Raw genomic sequence first — 22,133 nt, 5'->3', positions numbered from 1 at the left:
GATCCAGATAACAACTATTTTCCGTAGGTCAGAGTTATTTCTGCTTCTTTCGAGAGAGACTAGAGTGCTGCAGGCTATTTGGACGCAGCAGTTATATATATACTGGGCTGGGTCCTGTGCTGCCCAATCCATCATTCAGCTGCGCCGTTGTCGGATTGAATTGTGACTGGAGACTGGAGCTGCGCCCTGAAGCAACTACTACTAGTTTTAGCGTCTCCAGCTGAATCGGGCTTTACTGTCTACAGACACTCTTAAAGAAATAGGTGTCCCCAGGGAAAGAACCCTGAATTGAATTTCCTTGTCAAACTATACTCTCTATATAATCGCCGAAGATGTGTCGTCTCCTGGTATGTAAGCTCCGTTCTGACCCCATCCACGTCATACAGTCAGCCAGCCTGAACTGACCGCTTGTCGCCAGGTATACAAAGGCAGACATGAGATTCGTCTCAGCAAGCTAGTAACGGAGCCAAGCCATTCCATCCTCACTCAGTCCTACGACTCCCGTTTAAGACTAGTAAGTGTATCCTCTGCAGTGCTCAAGTAACCGGAATCCACTGCTACCCCCTATCCCAGACCACAAAGCCCAATATTAACCCCCATATACAGGACAACCGCCGCCCCGTCAACGGCGACGGCTTCGGCGTGGGCTTCTACACAGACCCAAAACTAGGTCCAGAGCCATGCATCTTCAAATCAACACTTCCAGCCTGGAACTGCGAGAACCTCGAGCGGCTCGCCTCCAAGACATGCTCTAATCTAATCTTCGCGCACGTGCGCGCAACCACAGAGGGCACTCTCTCCGACACGAACTGCCACCCATTCCAGCACAGCACGCTGATGTGGATGCACAACGGCAACGTCGGCGGCTGGCAGTACATCAAGCGGCCGTTGGCCGACTCGCTCGCGGACAAATGGTTCCTAGGCGTCAAGGGCGGGACAGATAGCGAGTGGGCATTCGCGCTGTTCCTTGACCTTCTCGAGAAAGAGGGTGTGGATCCTAGCTCTGATCCCGGCCCAGGAGGGTTCGGACAGGCGCTGCTGCGTCGGGTGATGGTGAAGACGATTGCCAAGATCAATGAGTTCATTCGCGATATTCCCAAGAGACATAATGTGTCGAATGTGGAGACGCGCAGTTTGCTGAACTTTGCTGTTACGGATGGTCAGACTGTTATCTGTACGAGGTATATCAGTAGCAAGACGGATGAGCCGGCTAGTTTGTACTTTTCGTCCGGGACGAAGTGGGTGGAGGGGAAGGATAAGGGGCATTTTAAGATGGAGAGACATGATAAGGGGGCTGATATCGTGTTGGTGGCTAGTGAGCCGATTACTTTTGAGAGACGTGAGTGTTTGCTTCATCTAAATCATTCCGACGGAAAAGGGGATATTTGCTAACTGATTTACTCTAGATAATTGGGTCTCCGTCCCTGCCAACTCTATCGTCACCATCCACAAGCAAACCGTCCTGCTACATCCCATCATGGATGAGTTTTACGTCGAGGATACGAACCAGGACCGCTCATCCTGCTACGCCGTGTCCAAGGGTCTTGTTAGCACAGCCCCTGGGACAACGGTGCAGCCCCGTGAAGCAGGGGCTGTCGATACCAACCCCGGAGCTATCCATGGCAATGGCTCCGCACTAGATTCGCAGCAAATTGGCCTCGCCAACAAGTGCGCTTTATCACATTGATAGATTGGGTCCACTCTTGTCAATTGAGCGTGTGCGACAGTGTTAGACTTGGGGAGTTACGGGCTTGGAGTTTAGCATTTGGGTGTTGTTTCTCTATTTCGGGCCACATTGTTGATTATCTTTTGTAATTGATTTACTATACTACTCATTCAGCTTAACCTTTCATCTGTATGCAATACTATTATTAATACGGAAAGGTTGCTTACAACCTGACCGGTGAACTAGTATGAAACATTGTCGATATCGAGACTCAAACTCCATCCCGACCCGCTAAACCATATATACACAGGAATGAAACTCAAATGGGAAAGGGGGTAAAACAAGAAATAAAGAAAGGAAGAGATGCGACCTGCATCTTCTCCACCACCGAGGCCATGCGAAGCAAGAAAATTCGTTGAAAACACAAAAAGAAAAGAAAAGCTCATATATCCTCCCCGGATATATTAGCATGCTTGAAATACTTCATCCCCACCCAGGCAACAACAACCCAAACCCAGGACATAACGGCCGTCAACACAATCAACGCAGGATAATATCCCACGATAGGTAATGTGGGGTCATCCTCCAGCTCTGGAGGAGCATAAGGCGTCTCTCCGACGTCCCACGCCCAGCTCCAAACACCGAAGCAACTTCCCATTCCGACCACAAACACCAGCCACGTCACAATCAGTATTATCCACCCCCACCATTCTGTCTCCGAATAATCCCATACCATCTCCGACGTGCTGACAATATCGGCGGAATGGGTTGCGAGGGGTGATTTGGCACGGTGAAGTGGTCGATAGGCTGTCGAGTCGGCTTGTAAGGCATAGTATGAATCGGAGCTGGACGAAGCGGTTGGGAGGTGGAGGCCAGTGGTGGTGGTTGCAGCGGCCGCGGCCGCGGCAGCAGCAGCGGCGATAGCGCTATTTGAAGTATTTGGGTGAGGGAAAGGTATGATGTCTTCGTCGTCGGTGGTCATCTCGTCGCCGAGAATGCTTTCTTTGGATTGGTTTTGCTGGCGATGCGAGGGAGCGGCTGCATTTCGGGTTCGCTGGGGTGCGTCCATAAGGGTCCATGTAGAAGTATTTCCTCCACGGTCTGAATGACCTGAACTGCTTTGCTGGAGAACGGTATCGTTATCGGGAGAGGTTGGATCGGCGAAAGCGCGTAATTGAGAATCGGAAGGGAGAGGGGACGAGGATGATCCTCCTGGTAGGGATGGTTGTCCGTTGGGGTTGATATCATCTCCACGCAGCACGTCCACCGATGGCCTAGGAAGTTTCTTGTCTCGATATTCGAACCTGGTGCCCAACAAGGCGGTCTTTCGTAGGGAGCCCCTTCTCCTGCGCGTTCTTCGGTGTTGTTGGATCGCAGTCGACATTGCCCTTCCACCTCGCAAACCCGAGCTGAAATCGCTGCTGTCGTCTCGCTCGATGCCCGGATGGCTTCGTTCCGGGGCGTTCTGAGTCGCTTGGATCATTCGCAGAAAGGAGAGGCGCGAAAGTAATGAGCTGGACGAGCTGCGCTTGTGGCCGCTGCTTGCGCTCCCGGAGCGCACCCGCCTCGAGAGCTGATCATTGTTGTCCAGCGAGAGTGCCGCACCTTTGCCGTCGCTTGCATCTTCCATTGGCGCAAGCTGGGCGCGACTAGCTGGCGGTTAGCACGCCCACATCCAAAACCGGGAATAAGAAAAGTCGTCGGGGGTTCTCATGAGCAGCAGCCAGGTCGGAGACGAGGTGAAGGGGGGAAAGGATAAGCAAGTGGTGGGTGGGCATCCGCAGCCAAGAAAGGGTCCAGGCGGTCACTCGAGAAATTCCCGGTCCCATTCTCCACCTCCCAACTCTATAAGGAGAGAGAATTTATCCGCAGCCACGGAGCGGCTGTGTTGGTATTAATAGAAAATGGATGGGTCTCGACTTTGGCACGGCAGATAGCAAAACAAAAAAGTGTCATCATACTGATCCCCGTCTAGCATTAGCTACTTCTACTGAAATGATGGAGAATTCCTGTTTTACTTCAATAGTGGCCATGCACGAATATCCTGGTATAGGGCGTCCAAGAGTGAGCCTCTTGGGTTTCACAAAACAAAATAGGTATAATATCCGAAACGCCAATAGCAGGGTGTGATCAAGGAGATTGAAAGATCACGCTCAGAATATCTGGTATCATAAAGACGAGGCTCAGGTACCGGGGGGGGGGGGGGGGGGGGAAAGCGTGAAAAACCGCCAAACATCACACACTAATCGATAAGAGATCAATATTCATTTGTCAAGAATTGGCCAAAGAAACAGAAGGAACATGGCTTCTCGATCATTCGAATGAAAGAAAGAGCGCGCACAGCCTTTGAGCATCAGGGCTCCTGTGCGCAGGCAGAAGCAGATATAGAGCTCTTTGGCAGGCCACTCATACATACTAAACGAAATACGATACAAACTGGGAGAGGCGATAATTTGGACAATAGACCAAAGACAGGGCTCGAGAATGGCATGATAACAGAAAATACTTTTGGTTTATTCCGCAGAACGCTTGAACGGGAAGCCCAAGAAGCTTAGCCTCTGATCAAAGTCACGCACATTCGTTCAAAGAAAAGAGCATATGAAAAGTTTGACTCAACAAAGCGGATTTGGGGTATTGGGTGTACGATAACACACAAATTTCATTTCAAAAGGAAGAGTTTGAGAATGGGAGATGCGCTTAGAAATCCACTTAGTCGGGGCTGTCATAAAGAGAAGGAAGTGAAAATAAGGAAAGGAAGAGAGAACAGCGGGTGAGAAGATAAAAAAAGGGGTGGAAGGTAGAAAAAAGAACACTTCCGCTTGTCGCTGTTGCGGCTGCCAGCAGCGATACCACAATGTCCGTGCTGGCTGGCGTGCAGTCTCGAGAATGGTAGATCAACGGCTACGCTTGGTAGCCGCCGAAACCATTTCCGAAGTTGGCGTTGTTGGGCTGGTTCCAGCCGGAGGTAGGCGTGGCTTGACCACGGCCATAGCCAGCATTACCAGGGACCTGGCCATAACCTTGGCCTGCCATTCCAGACTGGTCCCATCCTCTTTGGGTCGGAGTAGGGCCTGTCATTAACCACATCAGTAAAAAGGCGAAGGACTTTAAGAGGAGACGTGAGTTTACCTTGGGGGGTCATGGGAGCGCCCGGACCGCCGTACTGGGGGAAGTACGGGGTTGGGGTGGAACTAAATCCCGAGTTGCTCTGCTGACCAGAGAAGTTGTCGAACTGGCCGGTAGGAGGACGGTCCTTGCCCCACTGTGACGGTTAGTAAAGAACCCTTTTAGAAACAAGGGGAATGTTCAAAACATACACTGCACTTGAGGGGACGGCCATTGACGTTGTAGCCGTTCAGCTGGCAAATGGCCATGGCGGCATTCTCATGCGTGTCCATCTTGATAAAGGCGAATCCACGGTCGGCCTGCAGACGAGTCTCAATCACATAGCCGAAGTTCTGGAAGAGTGGGACGAGATCGGTCTGCGTGGTGTAAGGGGTCAAGTTACCCACATAGCACGTGGTCTGCCACTGTGGGGTTTGCTGGACGACCATGTCGTAGCTCTGGATGCCGTGGGTAGGGAAGTGGTGATGACCGAAAGCCGTGGTCGGCGTCATGCCCATGGCGGCCATGGCCTGCTGCTGGGAAATGGAAGGCTGACCCTTCTGGTTGGCCCAGTTGCAACGAATAGCGCGGGAGCCGAGCCATTCCCCGTCCATAGCACTCAGAGCCTTGTCGGCGTCAGAGCGCTCGCGGAAAGCAACAAAACCGTAGCCACGGGACCGGCCAGTCTTCATATCCCACATAACACGAGCCTCGGATACTGAGCCAAAGGCAGAGAAAGCCTGGAGAAGCACTTCATCGTTGACTTCGTTGCTCAGATCTCCGACGAAAATGTGGAAGTGGTTGGAGGTATCCTCCTTGTTTGTGCTATTAGACTGGTAGGCCCAGTTCACACGGATTTCCTGCAGAGATCGTCAGAAGCAGTCCGATATTATGCATATGTACGTGGGCTTGCATACCGACTGGTGGATGCGACGTCCGTTGAGCGTCTGCATGGCCCTCTCGGCGGCACCCGGGTCATCGAACTCGACAAAGCCGTAGTTGTATCCCTTACTGTTGAACTTCTGTAACAATTAGCATGAGGAGGGGAGTCATGCAAGATGTGAGGTGCTCAGCAGCAGCTCCAACAGCAAGAGTGAAGCTTACGTTCTTATCCGGAATGATCTTGACACTGACGACATGGCCAGTCGTCTCAAAAATTTGCTTCAGAATATCCTCAGTCACCCGAGGGTCAAGGCCACCGACATACAAAGCCCTCTTGTTTGGTTCAGGGGCAGCACGGCGTACGAAACCACCGGCGCTGGTCGGGGACATCATGTTTCCGGACATGGGAGAGGTAATGGCGGTCGGGATGGGATTGGTATTCTGAGGAATCACCACAGGCGGGCGGGGAGGCGGCGGCATGTGGGAAGGATTAGCTTGACCATTGCCCTGAGACGCATCGTACTGCTGCTGGTTGGGAGCAGCAGCAGAGGTTTGAGGGGGAGGAGGGAGGGTCGAAGAGGTGGAAGCGGTAACGTTGTCGGCCATTGTTGAGAGAGGTCACGAGGTGCAAATTTACAGAAGAACCGACCGGGTCAAACGAGCACTAAATGCAAGATGGAAAGGACGACGACGGTGTTTGACGAGACAGCGGTAGGATGAGATGCAATCTTTGATGACGGGACGATGCAGGCGTTACGCAGTCAGAATTAGAGTAGGCGAAGGCGGAAAACGACGCGGGGATCGAAACACCCAAGTCAAGATGGAAACTGGCAAAAGCGCTAAACTAGATCATATAATGGGGACCACGATACGGGCGGTAGCTAGAGCGGGCGATCGCCGTCAAGAAAATGACGCTGGAATGCTTCGAGAGGATGAAGAAGATTGCACGAAGAGGTGCTGAAGTAGCGGACGACTCAAAACACAATGGGTGGTGTTGATTCTCAACCAGCCCCAACAAGTGAGCGAGGTGGCAGCAGTAGCAGCAGAGCTTCAGATTCGGCCAACCGAAGCCGGGACGGAGGTGTGTTTGAGGCAAACGCAACGGTGGAACAAGAAGACGGAGGGAAATGAAAAAGAGCAAAGATGAAAGGAAAGGGAAAGAAAAAAACAAAGGGAAGAGAAAACAGATGCACACGGGCTCACGAGCTCGACAAACACCTGAAGATGAGGGATGGGGATGGAGAGAGGAATGGAGGGAAGAGGAAGAAGGAAATGGGGAAAGGATGGAAACAGGGGAAAGAAAAGCTGCGATGATCTGACTTGACGGGAAGTTTGACTGGAGAGCAGAACGAGGAGTTTGGATGGTCAAGAGCCGCTCCGGGTGGGGGGCACGCTAGCCCCTCTTGCGTTAGTCCTCCCTTGACGGGCCTCGTCTTTGTCCAAGCAAAGGCGCTTATTCTCCATCATTTGCTTCTTCCTTCTCCTCTTCCTCTTCCTCTTTCCATCTACTCCTCCTTCTCCCCCCCCCCTTTCCCTCGCGCCTGATCTGTTCACCTGCCCTCACGTTGGACAAGCTCCTGTCGCGTCCTTGCTGTTTTTGTGTCCCTTGGCTTGGGCACTGTTTGCGCGACTTCCCTGCGCTTCTTGCAATTTCCCTCCCCATAACGACTCTTCTGCTCCAATAGGTTTTCAGGTACTGCCGTCAAAGAACCCGGCACCCGTCCTCACGGACCTTCTGAAACCGTCCATTCACATCTAACCGCATATTACTGGCTCTTATCGCTCTTTGATACTGCTGGTTAAGGGCCCTTCCTTTTAAACTTTTGCGTCAAATACGACCGACTAGAAAGCCGACAGGCCATACCAAACACCTGTCTGTCACTATACCACCATAGCCATGGCGACAACAAAATTCTCCAATCCGGACTCTCTTGACGTTCTGACGTCAATGGTCAACCAAACGGTACTCCTTTATCCTAGTAACCCCCTTGCAGTGCTAAAGGCCATATTCTAACTGCCAGTAGCTCATAGAGACCGGCCGCTTTTTTAAAACTGGCGGGTCCATGCAGTCCAGGGCCCAACTCAAGCGTTCAATCCCCACTGCTCACGAGAAGTTTCAGAGTGCTCTAGACAGTTTATCTGAGCAGATAGTAAGCTAGCAGCAGCTTCGAGATTCTGCAATCTGTACTCACCGTCGACAGTTTGTTGCCAAAGCCTTCCTTGAACGAGACTACGAGTCAGTGCAAGCAAAAAAAGCTGCCCTTCAGCCCGCTGAGGATGTTGTTATGAAGGAATCGAACGTGAAAGTTGAACCAGAGGCGGCACCACAGCCTTCTGAACAACCAGTGACCGACGCAGACACCGTCCAGCCCAAGGCCGAGCCAGTTGACGACGCTCTCGCTCCGAAGCCCCAGGTCGACGCAAATGCTAGTCAGCCAAGCGATCAGCCCGTCAAAGCTGAGAAGCCTGAGGAAGAAGCCGCTGATGTGCCTGCAGCACAACCCGTTTCTGCGCCAGGCGATTTCAACTTCGATGCCATGCTAGCCGATAATTCTGGGACCAACGCCTTCGACCTGAACCTGGACTTTGGCGATGATGGCGTGGGAAATGACAGTTTTCTGTCGGGCTCTAATCTAGCCAATGCCGCCAGCAATACCAACAATGGCAATGGGGGAGAAACTAACCAGCCAAACAATGCTTCAACAGCCTTACCTGTTACCGAGAACACCCCGGCTCCCGCACAGATGGGAGGGGATGCATTTGATCTTGAGCTACAAAAAGCGGAAGCATTCACTAACCCAGGGGGTACCTCGGGCGAGCAGACGTTTGATGGACAAGGTGGCAGTAATATGGAAGATGTCATGGCACCAGGAGAATCTAGCTTCGACGATCTGTTTATGGAGAACGATACTTTTGGGGGAGAAGGAGCTGGAGACGCTAGCTTACTAGATGGGGACGGGTTGGTTAACATCAATGACCTGGATGACAGCTGGTTCACTTGATGGTCCGCGCATCAACGTTGCTTGAGATACGGATCACTACCTTCGCACGGATAGACAAAATGCAGGCAGCTATATGCTAGTCGGGCGATAACATTTCAAGTAATATGACGAATGTCTGGAACAAACATCATCAATCAAGACGACTGCTTCCTTCTACAATGCAACTTCGGTGTCATCTTCAACGGCCGACCAGACACACTTCTAGAATGGTCAGCGCAATCAATCTGATACCTCGCCGGAGGGAACATTCTCAGTTCTACGATTACCGAGCCGCCAATCGGCAAATCAGACGATCCACCCTGTAAGGGGGTTGGGGATCGGTACCTATCAGGCAACGGAATGACGCAAGGCACTCCGAAAGTGGAGGAATGTACGGACCGGGGCACGGCGGAGCTTATTTCAGTCGGCAAACTGACGTGAAGGCACTCAACTTTAAGCCCGATTAGCTCTTCTGTGTGAAGTGTTGGTCCGGCTTGGCTTCAGTGCAGCTAAGCTGTTTCCTGCTAGTTCGGCCTCGGGATAACTACTGACTGGGTCCTACAAGGAAGTTCAGTTCCAATAGTTTGGTATGGCGATGTTTCTCGTTACACATATAGTATGAAGTCAGTGTGTGGTCCGACCACAGCCTCCAAATGCCATGAAGTAACTGGCCACTTTCCTGAGGTGTTCAGAACAGAAGATGACGATCTACATTATGATGCTGCCTATGGGTAAACAGTAGTCCCTACGTACTACAAGTAAACAAACGGGGAGTGTGCTGAAGTCAATGTAAAGTCAAGGTTACCCTGTGATGATGTCATCCATGTGATAATGGACTTTGTGTGGAGAACATCATGGGAAGCCGGTGTTGATGATCGAGATCGTCTCCAGACTGTCAACGAGTGGTAAGCTGAAGGCCCGGAAGGTTTCTCGCTGACTAAGAGCAGGTTAAAATTGTCCGGGCTAATCATCCAATGACTCATAGTAATCTCGATGTATCTACGGTGGGGGCTGACAGGTCGGTTAAAACCATCAGAGCCATCTGAAAACTGTACGATATATCTGCGCCTTGAAAGTCTAGACGATCGACTACTCTACCTGGAACAATAGATATTGCAAGGCATTGAACCGGACAATACTCGGACCTACAGGTGGTGGCGACGGCGGCGACGGCCACAAACGAGTGTGACGGCAAAGGCGACTGTGGAACCGTTCCCGAAATCAGGCCATGGATCTAAAATTAAACTTCTGCATCCATTCTTCAAATCGGAATGAGAGGTCGGGAATTGGTTTTTGGCGACCCGACGGAAGCCTGAAGGGCAAGGTGTTCTTTCGATTGTATTGACCTGAGAGGCGAAAAGCAGAGAGAGAGGGGAGAAAATGAAATTACCTATGATTCCCCAAGGCAAGACAGACCAGACCAGGTCAGCCGGGAAAGGCCCACCAAGCCTCAAACTACTCAGAGAGATTAGTCAAAATCCTTCCCGTCGCGCCCCGATGATATCACCAGCACGGCCAAGAATCCCCGCATTGACAACGAAACGCGGCAGCCTCGCAGGAAGCTTTGGGATGTCACGAACTGTGTCCCGGTGGATCTGACCGCCTCATATCCCGGTGTTTTTACTGGGGTTTGTTTCCGACTCGACTCTGGAGAAGGAGGGGTGTGTGTGTATGTATGTATGAAGTCAAGGGGACAACTGGCTATCATCCTGATGATCCTGAGCGAAAAGGATAGACATCATCTCATGACCGAGCGAACTTGCTTTGGTCTCTCTCTCTCCAGGCCGTGCCGGAATACCCGCCTCTAAAGCCTCAAGAGTGCGTGAAATTCGGCCCCCGGGCCCAGCAGATCAGACGTCACTCCCCTCAAGTCATGGCCGAGGCCTGGGCCCCCTCTTTTGGCGCTAACGATTCAGCTAGTGAAGGGACAAAGTACCGTTCGAAGATATCTTTAGTCTAGGGTGTTCTTTTCCCTCGTACCTGAGGACACGAACCGCACCACTGCCCCGTCATCTATCACATGGAACAGATGGGGGCGAGAGGGCTAGAGAGAGGAGAGAGACATAACCACACCATCAGTCGAGGCTATGCTGAATATTGATTGAGCTTGGGAAATCTCCAGTAGCAAACATTTTGCTAGGATTCGGTCCACAACATCGTAAAATCAATATCGGGTCCGACGGACTGACAAAGTGGGTTGAGGCCAGACCTTCCATTGTAGATTATCAGAGTTGGAATAGCTCGAGTACTTTACCGGCGTTGGTGGTCCCCTTCCATGGCGCCCATGTTCGTGCGGAAAGTCTGACCGCGGGTGGAAAAAGATTCAAGGACAGTTTGGTTCCAAGTGGTTCAGCGAGGAGAATGGCCTTCATTGGAGACTTGTCGAAGGCAACTTGCGGATCACCGGATATGACTGAACCTACCGACTTTCCCCCTCCATCCGCGTCATCGTCTCTCTCTCTTCTCTCTCTCTCACTCTCTCTTGTTCTTCCTCCAAGCCCTGGTTCAAGTAGTAGTCGCTTTCCCTTCCTTTCCCCCCGCCTTGTCTTGCATTTAAGTATCTTGTGCCCAAGGAACTATATCCGCACCGCCTCATTCTTGTCCGTGTCTGTGTTGTCATTGATGTCAATGCTGCCCTTTCGCATGACTTTCCCCTCAGTCGATGATTGACTCTTCGATACTTACTTGCTCCTAACTCGCCCTACCTGGTCTCCCCCTAGACACATCCCATCCCATCCCATCCCCATTTGGGTCGTCGGTGTTTTGGCTTTCCCCCCGCATCATCGACCAATCTGGCCTGCTTGACGCTACTGAAAACGGTGATCCCTTCCTTCGCGTTGAACGCTTGATTACTAGGGACTTTACATTTTGCTGCGCCGCGGTGGACGTGCTGCTCCTTGCGCCGTCGATCATCTCCCAAACTCAGAAAAATATCCCAATCCGAAAAGAGGCAAAGCAAAGAAAAAAAAATTACAGTAAAAATTGATCAAAACATAAAAAAAACCCACTACGAAATTAAGGACAGGGAACTGTGACTCCGTCCCAAGGAAAATTCCACTGGTCGCACGACTCACTGCAGCTGGGACTGTGCGTAACATTCAACCTGACTCTGAATATACTTCTCCACGCCCAATCTTCTCTCTTGACTCCATTTCGGTAAGTCGTCGATTCATCCCCAAAGCGTGCTTGCTTCTTTGCTGCTTTATTTTTACTATTTTTCCTTTTCCTTTTCCTTTTACCCTTTGACCCTGCTGCATTCCTTTTTCCCTTTCTCTTTTTTCTTCTCTCTCTCTCTCTCTCTTCTCCTTTCTCCTATCTTCCTCTGTTACTCTACTTCTTCTACCTTGCGTCTCCCTTGGTGACATCCCTCGCAATTTGGTGTAATCTCTCCCCTCTATACTTCAGCAACCAGCATACTACATCCATCTTGGGTGCCTCACCTGCGCCTCTCTATATCCGTCTTACCCGTGGTTGAAAATCAGCCTATCCGGACATCCCGCAGTCATCTTTTTGTCTTTCCTCTTATTTTTTCTGTTTTACCTTAGGGTCTTCATTGCGTCTGGCAAATAATGCTCTTCCATTGGTGCTTTACACGATGACGACTCACATCTCCCATCTAGAACAGGATTTATCCGGTTCCGTGACCACTACAACTAGTGCGGTCTCCCACCTTTCTTGTGGCACCCCCGATTCTGTGCCCATCTTCCACAGTCTCTTGAGGTTTCGCTCCGATCATCGTCGGTCTCTAGAAACTTCCAGTGTAGTTGGCGACACTCTTGCGGTCGAACAAGTTCCACGGCCAGGCCATCGGCGGCGCGCGTCCATACTTAGCAAACTGGCGGGTCCGCGGGAAAACGCAAAGCGATTCCTCCGCCTGGGGACCCCTATCCACCCGACTACTACGCTGACGCCACCCACTCCCACTCCCTCAATGCCCGAAACACATCGCCCTCGCCCCGTGTCTGAGATTCTTTTGTCCCCCGATGATGCACAAATGCTTGCCAGCACAGGTTTGAGGACGGGCAGGCTGCGCTCCCACTCTTCGTCGACCGTGTCGGCGTCCCAGCCTTCCCCGATTTCGGCTCAACCGGCAATCCCGGCGGCGGATCCATCGGTGCCGTTTCCCACTCTGCGCAATGAGAAGATCGTGGCGACCGGCAGTGGCATAACGGTTGGTGTTGCGCTCACCGAACCCGTTCTGTTTCTTCAGGGTTATGATCAGAACGATCCCAGCACCAAAAAGTCCGCCATCTTGCGCGGGCAGCTGCATCTCAAAATTACCAAGAGTGTCAAGGTCAAGAAGATCTCCATTTGTTTCCGCGGACATGCCCAGACCGATTGGCCAGATGGTATGTTACATCCCATTGTTCTTACCCCAGGTGGCGTCACCACTAACTCTTTGTCTCATGTAGGCATTCCGCCCAAGAAAGTCCACTTTCACGACAAGAAAGACCTCGTCACACATGGCGTCATGTATTTTAACCATGGAGATACTGCGCTGATGCAAAACGACTACGGTGCGCACTTCTACCAGCACGCCAAACCGGTGACGTCGGTGACGGGCAAGGATGGGCCGACCACCAGCACCCGGGAGTTGCTCTCCAAGACCGGCTCGGCGACCTCGTTGGGCCAGAACGGCCAACTGACAACCAGGGATTTGAAGCGACTGTCCTTGCAATCGAACCATTCGCGCAGTTTGAGCAAGAATGACGCCCCGCCGCCCCCAGTTCACACTCAGCGCAACTACCGGTTGTTTCCCGTCGGTGATTATCTGTATAGCTTTGAGTTTCCCATCGATGGATCTCTCCCTGAGACGATCAAGACCGATTTGGGGTCTGTTCGCTACGATCTTGAAGCGATTGTGGAACGGGCGGGTGCGTTTCGCCCCAATCTGCTCGGTACGTTGGAAGTGCCGGTCATCCGCACGCCAGCAGAGGGCTCGTTGGAGCAGGTCGAGCCGATCGCCATCTCCCGAAACTGGGAAGACCAGCTGCATTATGACATTGTCATCTCGGGGAAGTCATTTCCTCTTGGATCGCAAGTTCCCATCGCGTTCAAGTTGACGCCGTTGGCGAAGGTTGAGTGCCACCGGATCAAGGTGTACGTGACCGAGAACATTCAGCACTGGACTGCAGACAAGAGCGTCCATCGGTTTCAACCAGCGAAGAAGGTGCTGCTTTTTGAGAAGCGGGCGGACTCGGCCAGTACCAGTACCTACCCGGGAAGCTCAATGCGAGTGACGGCCGGTGGCGGCATCGACTGGGACCGTCGCGCGGCTGCTGCGAGGGGCGAGGAGATTGTCGATCGAAACCGGACCAACCTCCTTGGCAATCTCTCCAGCGACGCGGGTGTTGGCCCGACTGAGATGGAGTTCAATGTTCAGCTTCCCAGTTGCCAGGAGATGCGCAACCGGGATGAGTCCCAGCGCCTGCACTTTGACACGACGTATGAGAACATTCAAATCAACCACTGGATCAAGGTATGTTCTACTCCACACCTTGTAGGATTCGCTCGATACTAACGTTTATAAGATTGTACTGCGGCTGTCCAAGGTTGACGAACGGGATTCGGGCAAGCGAAGACACTTTGAGATCTCGATCGATTCTCCATTCCACCTGCTTTCTTGCAAGGCTACACAAGCGAATATCTACCTACCCGCATACACTTCGCCCGATTCGGAGCCGCCGCCGCAGGCTCAGGAGTATGAATGTGGCTGTCCGGGGGCGCCGCCGGTCAACAGGAATGGTTCTCGAAACGGCTCCAGCCGGCAGTCGTTGTCTTCTGATCGGGACGAGGTGCCCCTCGGCGGCGCAGTTGCGAGAAGCTTCACTAATGGTTCCGGTGGGCTGGCTCGACCTCCCCAGGCCCATTTGGCGGATGAGCCAACCGATCGACATCCTGCGCCCCGACCGATGCATCTTCTGCGGGCGCCATCATTTGCACCGCCTGCCTTTGAAGATGTCCCGCCACCACCACCACTCGTGACGCCTCCTCCGGAGTATAACTCCATCGTTGGGGGCAACGACCGAGAATCGGTGCTGCAGGACTACTTCTCACGGCTGTCCTTCTACGAGGAACATGCCGATGATGATCGGGGCCGCGGACGAGTTGATGTGCCTCTCACGCCAGGGGGGCGCGTGAACCGCAGCATGGACGTCCCACGGGAGTGGGTACGTCTGGAGGAGTCGGCCGTCTAACCGACGAGCCGTAGTTACGACGCTATGAGGATTGTACTTTTGTTTTAGAGGACGGAGGGAGTTTGTGATACAACCGGCGTTTGATCCTTTCGGAGCAACGTAGGCTGGCTCCCTGTCTAATTTATGTGGTCTGATTGAATATGGCGCCTGAGGAACCGGGATGTATTTGTGGCATTGATTGAGCGATCTTCCTCGTTCCTCATACTATATACGTGTTGTATATATTATGTTTAGATACCAGCTGTAGCAGATACAGCAGATGCATGGATTGAGTTATACGTACTTGAATAATAGTACCTCCCTTGCCTACGGTATAGTTCAATAAAGTGTAACCATATACTAGAGCGAAAGACATGAACCTAATGAAGCAGCGGTGAAAGCTCAAAGCAGTGAACAGTAAATAGATAAGTAGATATAGATAGGAAGTAGGAATCCGCCCGTGGTGGCGCACCGCCCGCATAGAGCTGCCTCTTTCGGCGCTTATCCACTTTAGTCCGAAGTATTAAAATCTGATTGACGCCATCATCACCTGCATTTATTGATTGTACCACGACCTCGTGCTATTCTGATTTTCTCCTTGCACGAAGACTAGAACAGGTCATATCTTCTCATAGTATCATATCAGTCACGTTTTTGTCTACACCGCTTTCAACTGGAACTTCAATCTTCGAGAAATTTCACTTAGTCATTACCATTGAGAGGTTTGAGCTGCAGGTAAGTACTACCATCGACAACTACTAGTATATAAGTATCTAAGATGTGAACAGGGAACCTAAGGATCAGGAAAAAAAGGCAAAGAGCAAAAATGCCCATCGAAGTAACAGACCTCACCGAGGCAGATATCCCCGCCGCCATTGAGATCATTCAGACGGCGTTTGCAGAAGATCCGTATTTCAAGTGGGTGTTTGATGCTGAGAATGTAAGTCCGTCAGTCACAGATAAAACATTACCCGAACGGGGTAGTAGACTCTGAGCCTGCAGATGATGCTCACGATGGGACAAGATAATGGCACCAAGCTAACCAATTCTCCAACGTTTCCCATTACCGCGGTCGGGTTGGGGTAACCTCCCCAAACCCGACCAGTATGGGAAACCTTCATCTTCATTTTCAAATGAAATAGTTCAACAAGCAGCGCAATCACGATTCCCTAGCGGTGCGATGTCGCTGGGGGATCAACAATGCCATCTTCCAAGTTGCGACAGACACATCAAAATCCCCAGGAGGAAAGAAGATAGTGGGCGTCTCCTGCTGGCTCCCACCTACCCCCGCTCACACACCAGAGACATGGTACAGCTGGACGCAAAACTGGCTTCTCAGCTTTCGCCAGACGCTCAACAACGTATGGCATTTCGGACGGGGCGGACTCCGCACCAACCGCTACTGGATCTGGAAGGAGCGGCAGCATGAAGCGCAGAGCCAGATCTGGGATGATCCCAAGGGATACTATTTCTGCAATATTGTGGCGGTGCATCCGGAATGTCAGGGTCTGGGGGTGGGGAGGAAGCTCTTTGAGGCGGTGACGGATCGGGCGGATCAGGAGGGAGTCAAGTGTTATTTGGAGAGTTCGAGGAATGTGCCGAATGTGCAGATTTATGAGAAGATGGGGTTTGAGATGAGGAGGGAGATGGAGTGTAGGGATGGGGGGGATGTTTGTATGGTGAGTTTGTTTTCTTCTTCTATCTGGAGGAGTAGGAAGAGTAGGGGCGTGGTGGTGAAATCGGGGTGTTGTATCAGATGGTTGGCTAACTTGGGACAGCTCTATTGTATGGTTCGTGAGCCAAAGGCTAAGTCGGGATAGTGAGGGCCGTGGCGTTTTATTCTAGAACCGGATGGATTGTGTTCAGTGCTCCTCAAGAGGTAAGCGCTTCACTGCCGTTTAGCATCGTGGTGCATGCATGGTCTATCGAATATCACTCGACACATCTGCGCCTCGCCCGTTCCTGGGACTGTAGGGTCACCGATCACCAGTCCTTCGTTGCTAGAAAATCGTCTAATAAACGCGATATATGTAGCGCCGGTTTCGAAGGCGGGTTCTATTTGATCTCTGCTAAGACTGCTCACCTCCAGCTCTAATTCTTAGGAACATGCACAATCTCTATGGTCAGGCCCCTCTACCTCTATTTGACAACCATTAATGACCCGTATCTTCAATACCCCAACCCGCGCAGCCCGCATTATGAGGTTTGACTTGATTTTTCTGCGTCTCTCTTTTGGGAAATAAAATTGTTTCATGTGGACAGAAAACGTTACTTGTCATTACCGAGACTTATGACAATAGCTAATCTGGTCAGCTATTGTCATTCCTGTATAACTCTTCGGTTACTCTTGACATGATATTCGTTTTCATCCAGGATATGTATAAGTCTGGTGGGGCAAGTCTCTCAGAGGAGTTGTTAGCCCACATCATGGTGTAGTATGCGTAGTCTAAGAAACAATTATAAATTAACAAAACTAGACTGAAATTCCTTCGTGCGGGGGACATATATATGTCTTCTTTGTTCTCTTTTGCACTATTCTTTCGACTTGGGCTTCTATTGAATTGGTTTGAACAAATGGACATGAATGGACCTCGCTGCCATACGGAGTCTTTTGCATTATAATTTGAGGCATTTAGAAAAGGCTAAGTGGAAATGGTGCCAACAACAGGTATTTAGTGGATGAGGTATGGGAACTGAATTTGGCAGTCCATTAAACTAATAATTGACACCTTATGGCATCAATCCATATGCCGCGTGTGGGAGCCACGCACAGCCATGGCACAGCTAGCTAGCTCCTACATTGTAGCAGGTTCGTTTGAGCATATGGGTGGTGCGGCAGTATGAGACGAACATGAACACACCCAACACACGAACACATGTAAGATCTAATCTACATACGCCTGAGCCTCGGATTAAACAAACATTTCAGCTAACTAGCTAGCTAGCTAAGTAACTACGTAGTATGTGTCTAGATTTTCAGCAGGTAAAAATGGATCCCGTTATTGAGTGGACCCCATCAACAGACCATTAAGATCAGAGCATGGATAGTACTAACTAGTTAGTATAGATTGATCACGAGTCTACCTACAGTCCAGTCCGTATTCGGGTTTCTGCAGAAAAAGTTAAAGCCCCTTATTTCAGTTTTCTTTCTTTCCCCTTCTCGGCCAAGACCCGGGGAAAGGAATGGGATCCACGAGGATCCACTTTGCATGGGACGGATGAAGAATGAGAATGAACGAATCCGTCCGTTGCCAAGGAGGGTCCTTTGTTTGATGTAGATATTATATACATAGGATTTACAGGGTGTATGTCTATTTATATTCATAGAGTAATAATATTATCATCCGTACTTAGTATATACTATATAGTAATGTACTGAAGCACAGACAGACTGACAGATATATAATAACTGGAGTGGGTTATCCGAGTCAGTCCAATGATCCGCCGTTTCACAAACTACCGACTAGCCCAAGTCGATCATCCAGAAGGAAACTAAGTAAACTACCTTAACTTACTACTAGTCAACTGTAGTAAAGTTTCTATGGAACCGCCTAGACCAAGTTCCCCTCTCCCCTCTATTAGGGGGTTGGTTCAACGTTCAACGTAGACAAGTTCGTTTCCAAGCCGGTGTCTCGTCTTGATTGCCCGTTAGTTAGACTAGTTAACTAGTTAGGGTTGAATAATAATAAGCCGGGATAAAAATGCCGAACATACTACGGAGAAGTAGTGTACTACTACCAACGCCTTTTTTTCCATCCTGGTTTCAGGAGGAAAAGTATCTCTTTTTTTTCCCTGCTTTATTTTTCATCCAAGATTTTAGACTAGAGGTGCAAACTACCCTTTTGTTGGTATTTTAGGGTGGGGAGGGGAGGGGGGTGATATATCAACTACCTCTTTTTTTTTTCTTCCTTTCTTCAGTTCTTTTCCCTTCCTTCGTTTTGTTTCATTACATTGATTCATATTGATTCTGTGCGCAGCTGGTCTGTGATGCCATTACATCTATCATTATACCTCAATAATCCAATCCAACAATAATAATTACTACTATCTAATCAACCCAAACAAATGTCCCAATCTACGAGTCATGTCCTCCACCACATCCACAATTACGGCTCGCGCAGCGACTCAACAACAACAACATCAACAACAACATCAACATCAGACCTCACCGTCCAGGCGAAAGTAGGTCTAGCTTTCGGCATACTAGGTACGTGTCCATTCACCATCAATCATCCCATTCATTACCACCCACACACACCCTAACAACCATAATAATAATAAATACTAATAATAATAACAGGAGCAATCCTCCTCACCATAATCCTCACCACCCTCATCGTCCTCCGAATCCAGCACGGACCCGTCATCACTCTCCGAATGCTCTTTTCCCGCAATCCGATCCCAAACATACAAAGACAATCATTATCATTAGATATTTCCCCATCGGACGAGGAGTCTCAGCCGCCGCCGGCATACACACATCCACGCCCACACCCACACCCACACCCATTACCAGAGGCAGAATCGAAGGGGAATGCAGATATTGTACCACCACCACAACAAGCGCATATCCCCCCCTCGCTGCGCAAGGAACTTAATCTGCATGTCGATACGTCACGTTCACCTTCTACTACTACTACCACTACCACTACCACTGCTATTGCGGCGACGAAGCCGAAACCTACACCGCTGAGAACAATGTCCGATACGGAAATAATTAAATCATCAACATCCGAGATGAAACATAGAGAGGCGCGCTCGACGCTAAAGGTCCAGATTCACCACCACCACCATCACCTTCACCATAATCATAATCACCCGTATTATAGTCGGCTGAGGGTGGGGAGTCCGAGATCGCCTGCTGGTAGCGGAGGGAATAAATCAGATAGGCTATGTCCGCCGGACGAGTATGCTGTGCCGCCGGATAGTCCTGATGTGATTGTGTTGCCGTCGCCGAGGGAGTTGCAGAAGTTTAGGATTAATGTTTATCGATGAAATTATACGGGTGTAGTTATGGGATTGGGATTGGCATGGGGGACTTGGGTATGTATGTATATAGGTCACTGTTTATGTATGGGTATGTTTGGTAATGATAATGATCATGAGTGTTCATGTTTTCCCTTTACTTTTTTTTTCGGGTTGGGGGAGGGGGCGAGAATTGGGCGGTGGTAGTGATGGTTAGGTATATATTGAATATGTTCTATAGATTTAAAAGTACAAGTCATTGATAAGATGTGATTCTGAGTGGTGTGTAATAGCACACTAGTGAACATTACGATAGGGTCGGTCTATTCACCATTCAATATTTAGTCCTGTAAAGAGTGGAATATCGGAGCGCTAATATATATACTAGTACATGATAATGCACTCATCCTTTGTTATGATGGCCAGAACTCCCGGAATGAATTCACAAGCAAGGTCTGTGACTGGATACCAAATAAGAAACCTGCTATTCATGAGACATACTAACAGTGAATATACTACCCAGATTTGGAACATAATCCACCAATAAATAACAGTCACAATCAACGCAAAACATGAGATTCACCAAGAATGCTCCTGATAATCCCAAAGATCCAGGAGAGTAGAGCAAGAGATTAGTTTCACCTTGGTCAGAAATAAGCATAATCGATAATGACTCACTATATTATGTGTTGTGCTGGTTTGGAACAGTGTAACAGTATTAGCCGTGGCGGCTATGCAGATAAGCGACAATATGATAGATTTGACTTCTAGGCTCGTGGTACAAATCTCCTAACGGCTGATCAGGACGGGGATTTAAATTGATGCTGTGCCAATGGGGATTTGGGATGGGGTGGTTATTTGTTGGGAGGTTACACAGGGAGATATTATCTAGTTGGTGTGTTAGATGATCCATGTATGACATGTTCCATATAGTTTTCAAGCTATTCATTTCCTTGAAACTTTATATAGTCTGTGAGATGATTGTCTATAAGGGGTATGTATGTTATTAGATACCTAGTCTTGCATAGTAGTATCAAATAACAGTAATATTCTAAATACCCTGCCAAGCTACAATCAAACTTGTCTAATTTATGCTAACATGCACTGACAAAGGAAACGGGTGAAAACTCGACCTACCAAGCCCTGACGACCCTACAGAATAGCTAGCTCTCACAGGCGGCATGTAGCTTCAAGTCACCCCCCTAGACCCCGCGATATCTGACATGATTGACTGGTATGTCTTCGGTCGGGAGATTTAGGACCATAATGGCTGTAACAGTGATAGTCTAAACCATGTTCGTGAAGCTTCGGTTTCTTTCACCATGACAGCATGCACGTGGCGCCATGTGGGGATGCACTCTATAGCATCGTGCCGTCTGGTGCGTGAATACAATCATGTCCAGCTTTATAAATAGGTGTTGGTGCTTCGATTGTCTTTCTCCTTCTTCCTCTTCTGCCCCATGCACAGTCGTGACTTTCCTGTCTCCATCGTTGAATTTGATCACTGACTCTCCTTTTCCTTAAGAGCTCGCTTCCGAAGTCAGCATGCTCATATTGATTCTCTTCCTCGCCCTAGTGGCCCAAGGTCTTACCATCCCCCGCTCAACCACGAGCAACATCTGGCAGCCCAGAGTTGGTGCTCCATGGGACATCGTGCTCTCCACCAGTGTACTTCGTCCTGCTCCCGCCACTGAAATTTATGACATCGACGTGTGGAGCAGCGAGCCCAAGACCATCGACAACCTCCATAAGCAGAACCACAAAGTGATCTGCTACTTTTCTGCGGGAAGCTACGAGCCACACAGGAAAGACAGTGCCTCGTTTCCAGAAGAAGCGCTGGGCAATCCCCTTCATGACTGGCCTGCGGAAAGATGGCTAGATGTTCGCCATCCTCAAGTGCGCCGCATCATGGCAGCCCGATTGGATCAAGCACAGCGGCTGGGCTGTGATGGTGTTGATCCAGATAATGTTGATGGATATGGTAACGACACTGGTTTTGGTTTGACGAAGCAGGATTCCATCAACTATATCAATTGGTTGGCTGGAGAGGCGCATAGCCGAGGTCTGGCTATGGGACTGAAGAACGCGGGAGATGTCATTCCTCAGGTTCTTGCGAACGTGCAGTGGAGCGTCAATGAAGAGTGTGTGGATAGACACGAGTGTGATCTGTATGCCTCTTTTGCAAGGGCTGGGAAGCCTATCTTCCATATCGAATACCCGAAAGGTAGAGATAGGAATGACAATGAAGATGTCGATCCAGAGGAGAAGAGGCGATACTGTGAATTCTCCAACTCGGGACTATTTTCAACCGTTCTGAAGAACATGATCCTGGATCATTGGGTTCAACGGTGTGACTGA

The 22,133-nt window shown here is 50.0% G+C and overlaps 9 protein-coding genes across 9 annotated transcripts; 6 read left to right on the top strand and 3 right to left on the bottom strand.

Moving 5' to 3' along the window:
* Positions 1 to 33: 33 nt before the first annotated feature.
* On the top strand, positions 34 to 1,851 carry BO83DRAFT_434716 (glutamine amidotransferase subunit DUG3). Its single transcript, XM_025535824.1, has 4 exons — positions 34 to 347; positions 419 to 514; positions 607 to 1,339; positions 1,407 to 1,851. Exons 1-4 carry the CDS (start codon positions 333 to 335, stop codon positions 1,685 to 1,687), a joined length of 1,125 nt encoding a protein of 374 aa, XP_025391781.1. The 5' UTR covers positions 34 to 332; the 3' UTR covers positions 1,688 to 1,851.
* Positions 1,852 to 1,857: 6 nt separating this feature from the next.
* On the bottom strand, positions 1,858 to 3,459 carry BO83DRAFT_375549 (PIG-Y family protein). The gene has a single exon (XM_025530484.1). The coding sequence runs from the start codon at positions 3,294 to 3,296 to the stop codon at positions 2,109 to 2,111; it is 1,188 nt and encodes a 395-aa protein (XP_025391780.1). The 5' UTR covers positions 3,297 to 3,459; the 3' UTR covers positions 1,858 to 2,108.
* A 935-nt stretch (positions 3,460 to 4,394) lies between these two features.
* On the bottom strand, positions 4,395 to 6,378 carry BO83DRAFT_174967 (nuclear and cytoplasmic polyadenylated RNA-binding protein pub1). The gene is made up of 5 exons (XM_025526429.1): positions 5,876 to 6,378; positions 5,689 to 5,793; positions 4,984 to 5,631; positions 4,796 to 4,928; positions 4,395 to 4,737 (listed from the first exon to the last, which is right to left on the bottom strand). Exons 1-5 carry the CDS (start codon positions 6,257 to 6,259, stop codon positions 4,568 to 4,570), a joined length of 1,440 nt encoding a protein of 479 aa, XP_025391779.1. The 5' UTR covers positions 6,260 to 6,378; the 3' UTR covers positions 4,395 to 4,567.
* A 1,066-nt stretch (positions 6,379 to 7,444) lies between these two features.
* Positions 7,445 to 9,021, top strand: BO83DRAFT_174908 (uncharacterized protein). Its single transcript, XM_025526428.1, has 3 exons — positions 7,445 to 7,616; positions 7,678 to 7,803; positions 7,855 to 9,021. The coding sequence occupies exons 1-3, from the start codon at positions 7,551 to 7,553 to the stop codon at positions 8,653 to 8,655; spliced, it is 993 nt and encodes a 330-aa protein (XP_025391778.1). The 5' UTR covers positions 7,445 to 7,550; the 3' UTR covers positions 8,656 to 9,021.
* A 2,618-nt stretch (positions 9,022 to 11,639) lies between these two features.
* On the bottom strand, positions 11,640 to 12,114 carry BO83DRAFT_174863 (uncharacterized protein). Its single transcript, XM_025526427.1, has one exon. The coding sequence runs from the start codon at positions 11,997 to 11,999 to the stop codon at positions 11,733 to 11,735; it is 267 nt and encodes an 88-aa protein (XP_025391777.1). The 5' UTR covers positions 12,000 to 12,114; the 3' UTR covers positions 11,640 to 11,732.
* A 174-nt stretch (positions 12,115 to 12,288) lies between these two features.
* On the top strand, positions 12,289 to 14,931 carry BO83DRAFT_174858 (arrestin family protein). The gene is made up of 2 exons (XM_025526426.1): positions 12,289 to 14,113; positions 14,166 to 14,931. Exons 1-2 carry the CDS (start codon positions 12,566 to 12,568, stop codon positions 14,829 to 14,831), a joined length of 2,214 nt encoding a protein of 737 aa, XP_025391776.1. The 5' UTR covers positions 12,289 to 12,565; the 3' UTR covers positions 14,832 to 14,931.
* Positions 14,932 to 15,636: 705 nt separating this feature from the next.
* Positions 15,637 to 16,630, top strand: BO83DRAFT_385747 (GNAT family N-acetyltransferase; the record flags this gene model as incomplete). Its single annotated transcript, XM_025532634.1, has 3 exons — positions 15,637 to 15,750; positions 15,953 to 16,489; positions 16,589 to 16,630. 3 exons carry the CDS (start codon positions 15,637 to 15,639, stop codon positions 16,628 to 16,630), a joined length of 693 nt encoding a protein of 230 aa, XP_025391775.1.
* A 2,245-nt stretch (positions 16,631 to 18,875) lies between these two features.
* On the top strand, positions 18,876 to 19,805 carry BO83DRAFT_414594 (uncharacterized protein; the record flags this gene model as incomplete). The annotated part of the gene is made up of 2 exons (XM_025534580.1): positions 18,876 to 19,017; positions 19,111 to 19,805. 2 exons carry the CDS (start codon positions 18,876 to 18,878, stop codon positions 19,803 to 19,805), a joined length of 837 nt encoding a protein of 278 aa, XP_025391774.1.
* Positions 19,806 to 19,899: 94 nt separating this feature from the next.
* Positions 19,900 to 22,133, top strand: BO83DRAFT_396148 (endo alpha-1,4 polygalactosaminidase; the record flags this gene model as incomplete). The annotated part of the gene is made up of 2 exons (XM_025533116.1): positions 19,900 to 19,987; positions 21,352 to 22,133. 2 exons carry the CDS (start codon positions 19,900 to 19,902, stop codon positions 22,131 to 22,133), a joined length of 870 nt encoding a protein of 289 aa, XP_025391773.1.

This window comes from Aspergillus eucalypticola, assembly GCF_003184535.1.
Source record: "Aspergillus eucalypticola CBS 122712 chromosome Unknown BO83scaffold_4, whole genome shotgun sequence".
Taxonomy (NCBI): domain Eukaryota; kingdom Fungi; phylum Ascomycota; class Eurotiomycetes; order Eurotiales; family Aspergillaceae; genus Aspergillus; species Aspergillus eucalypticola.
This window is presented reverse-complemented; position numbering and strand designations above follow the sequence as displayed.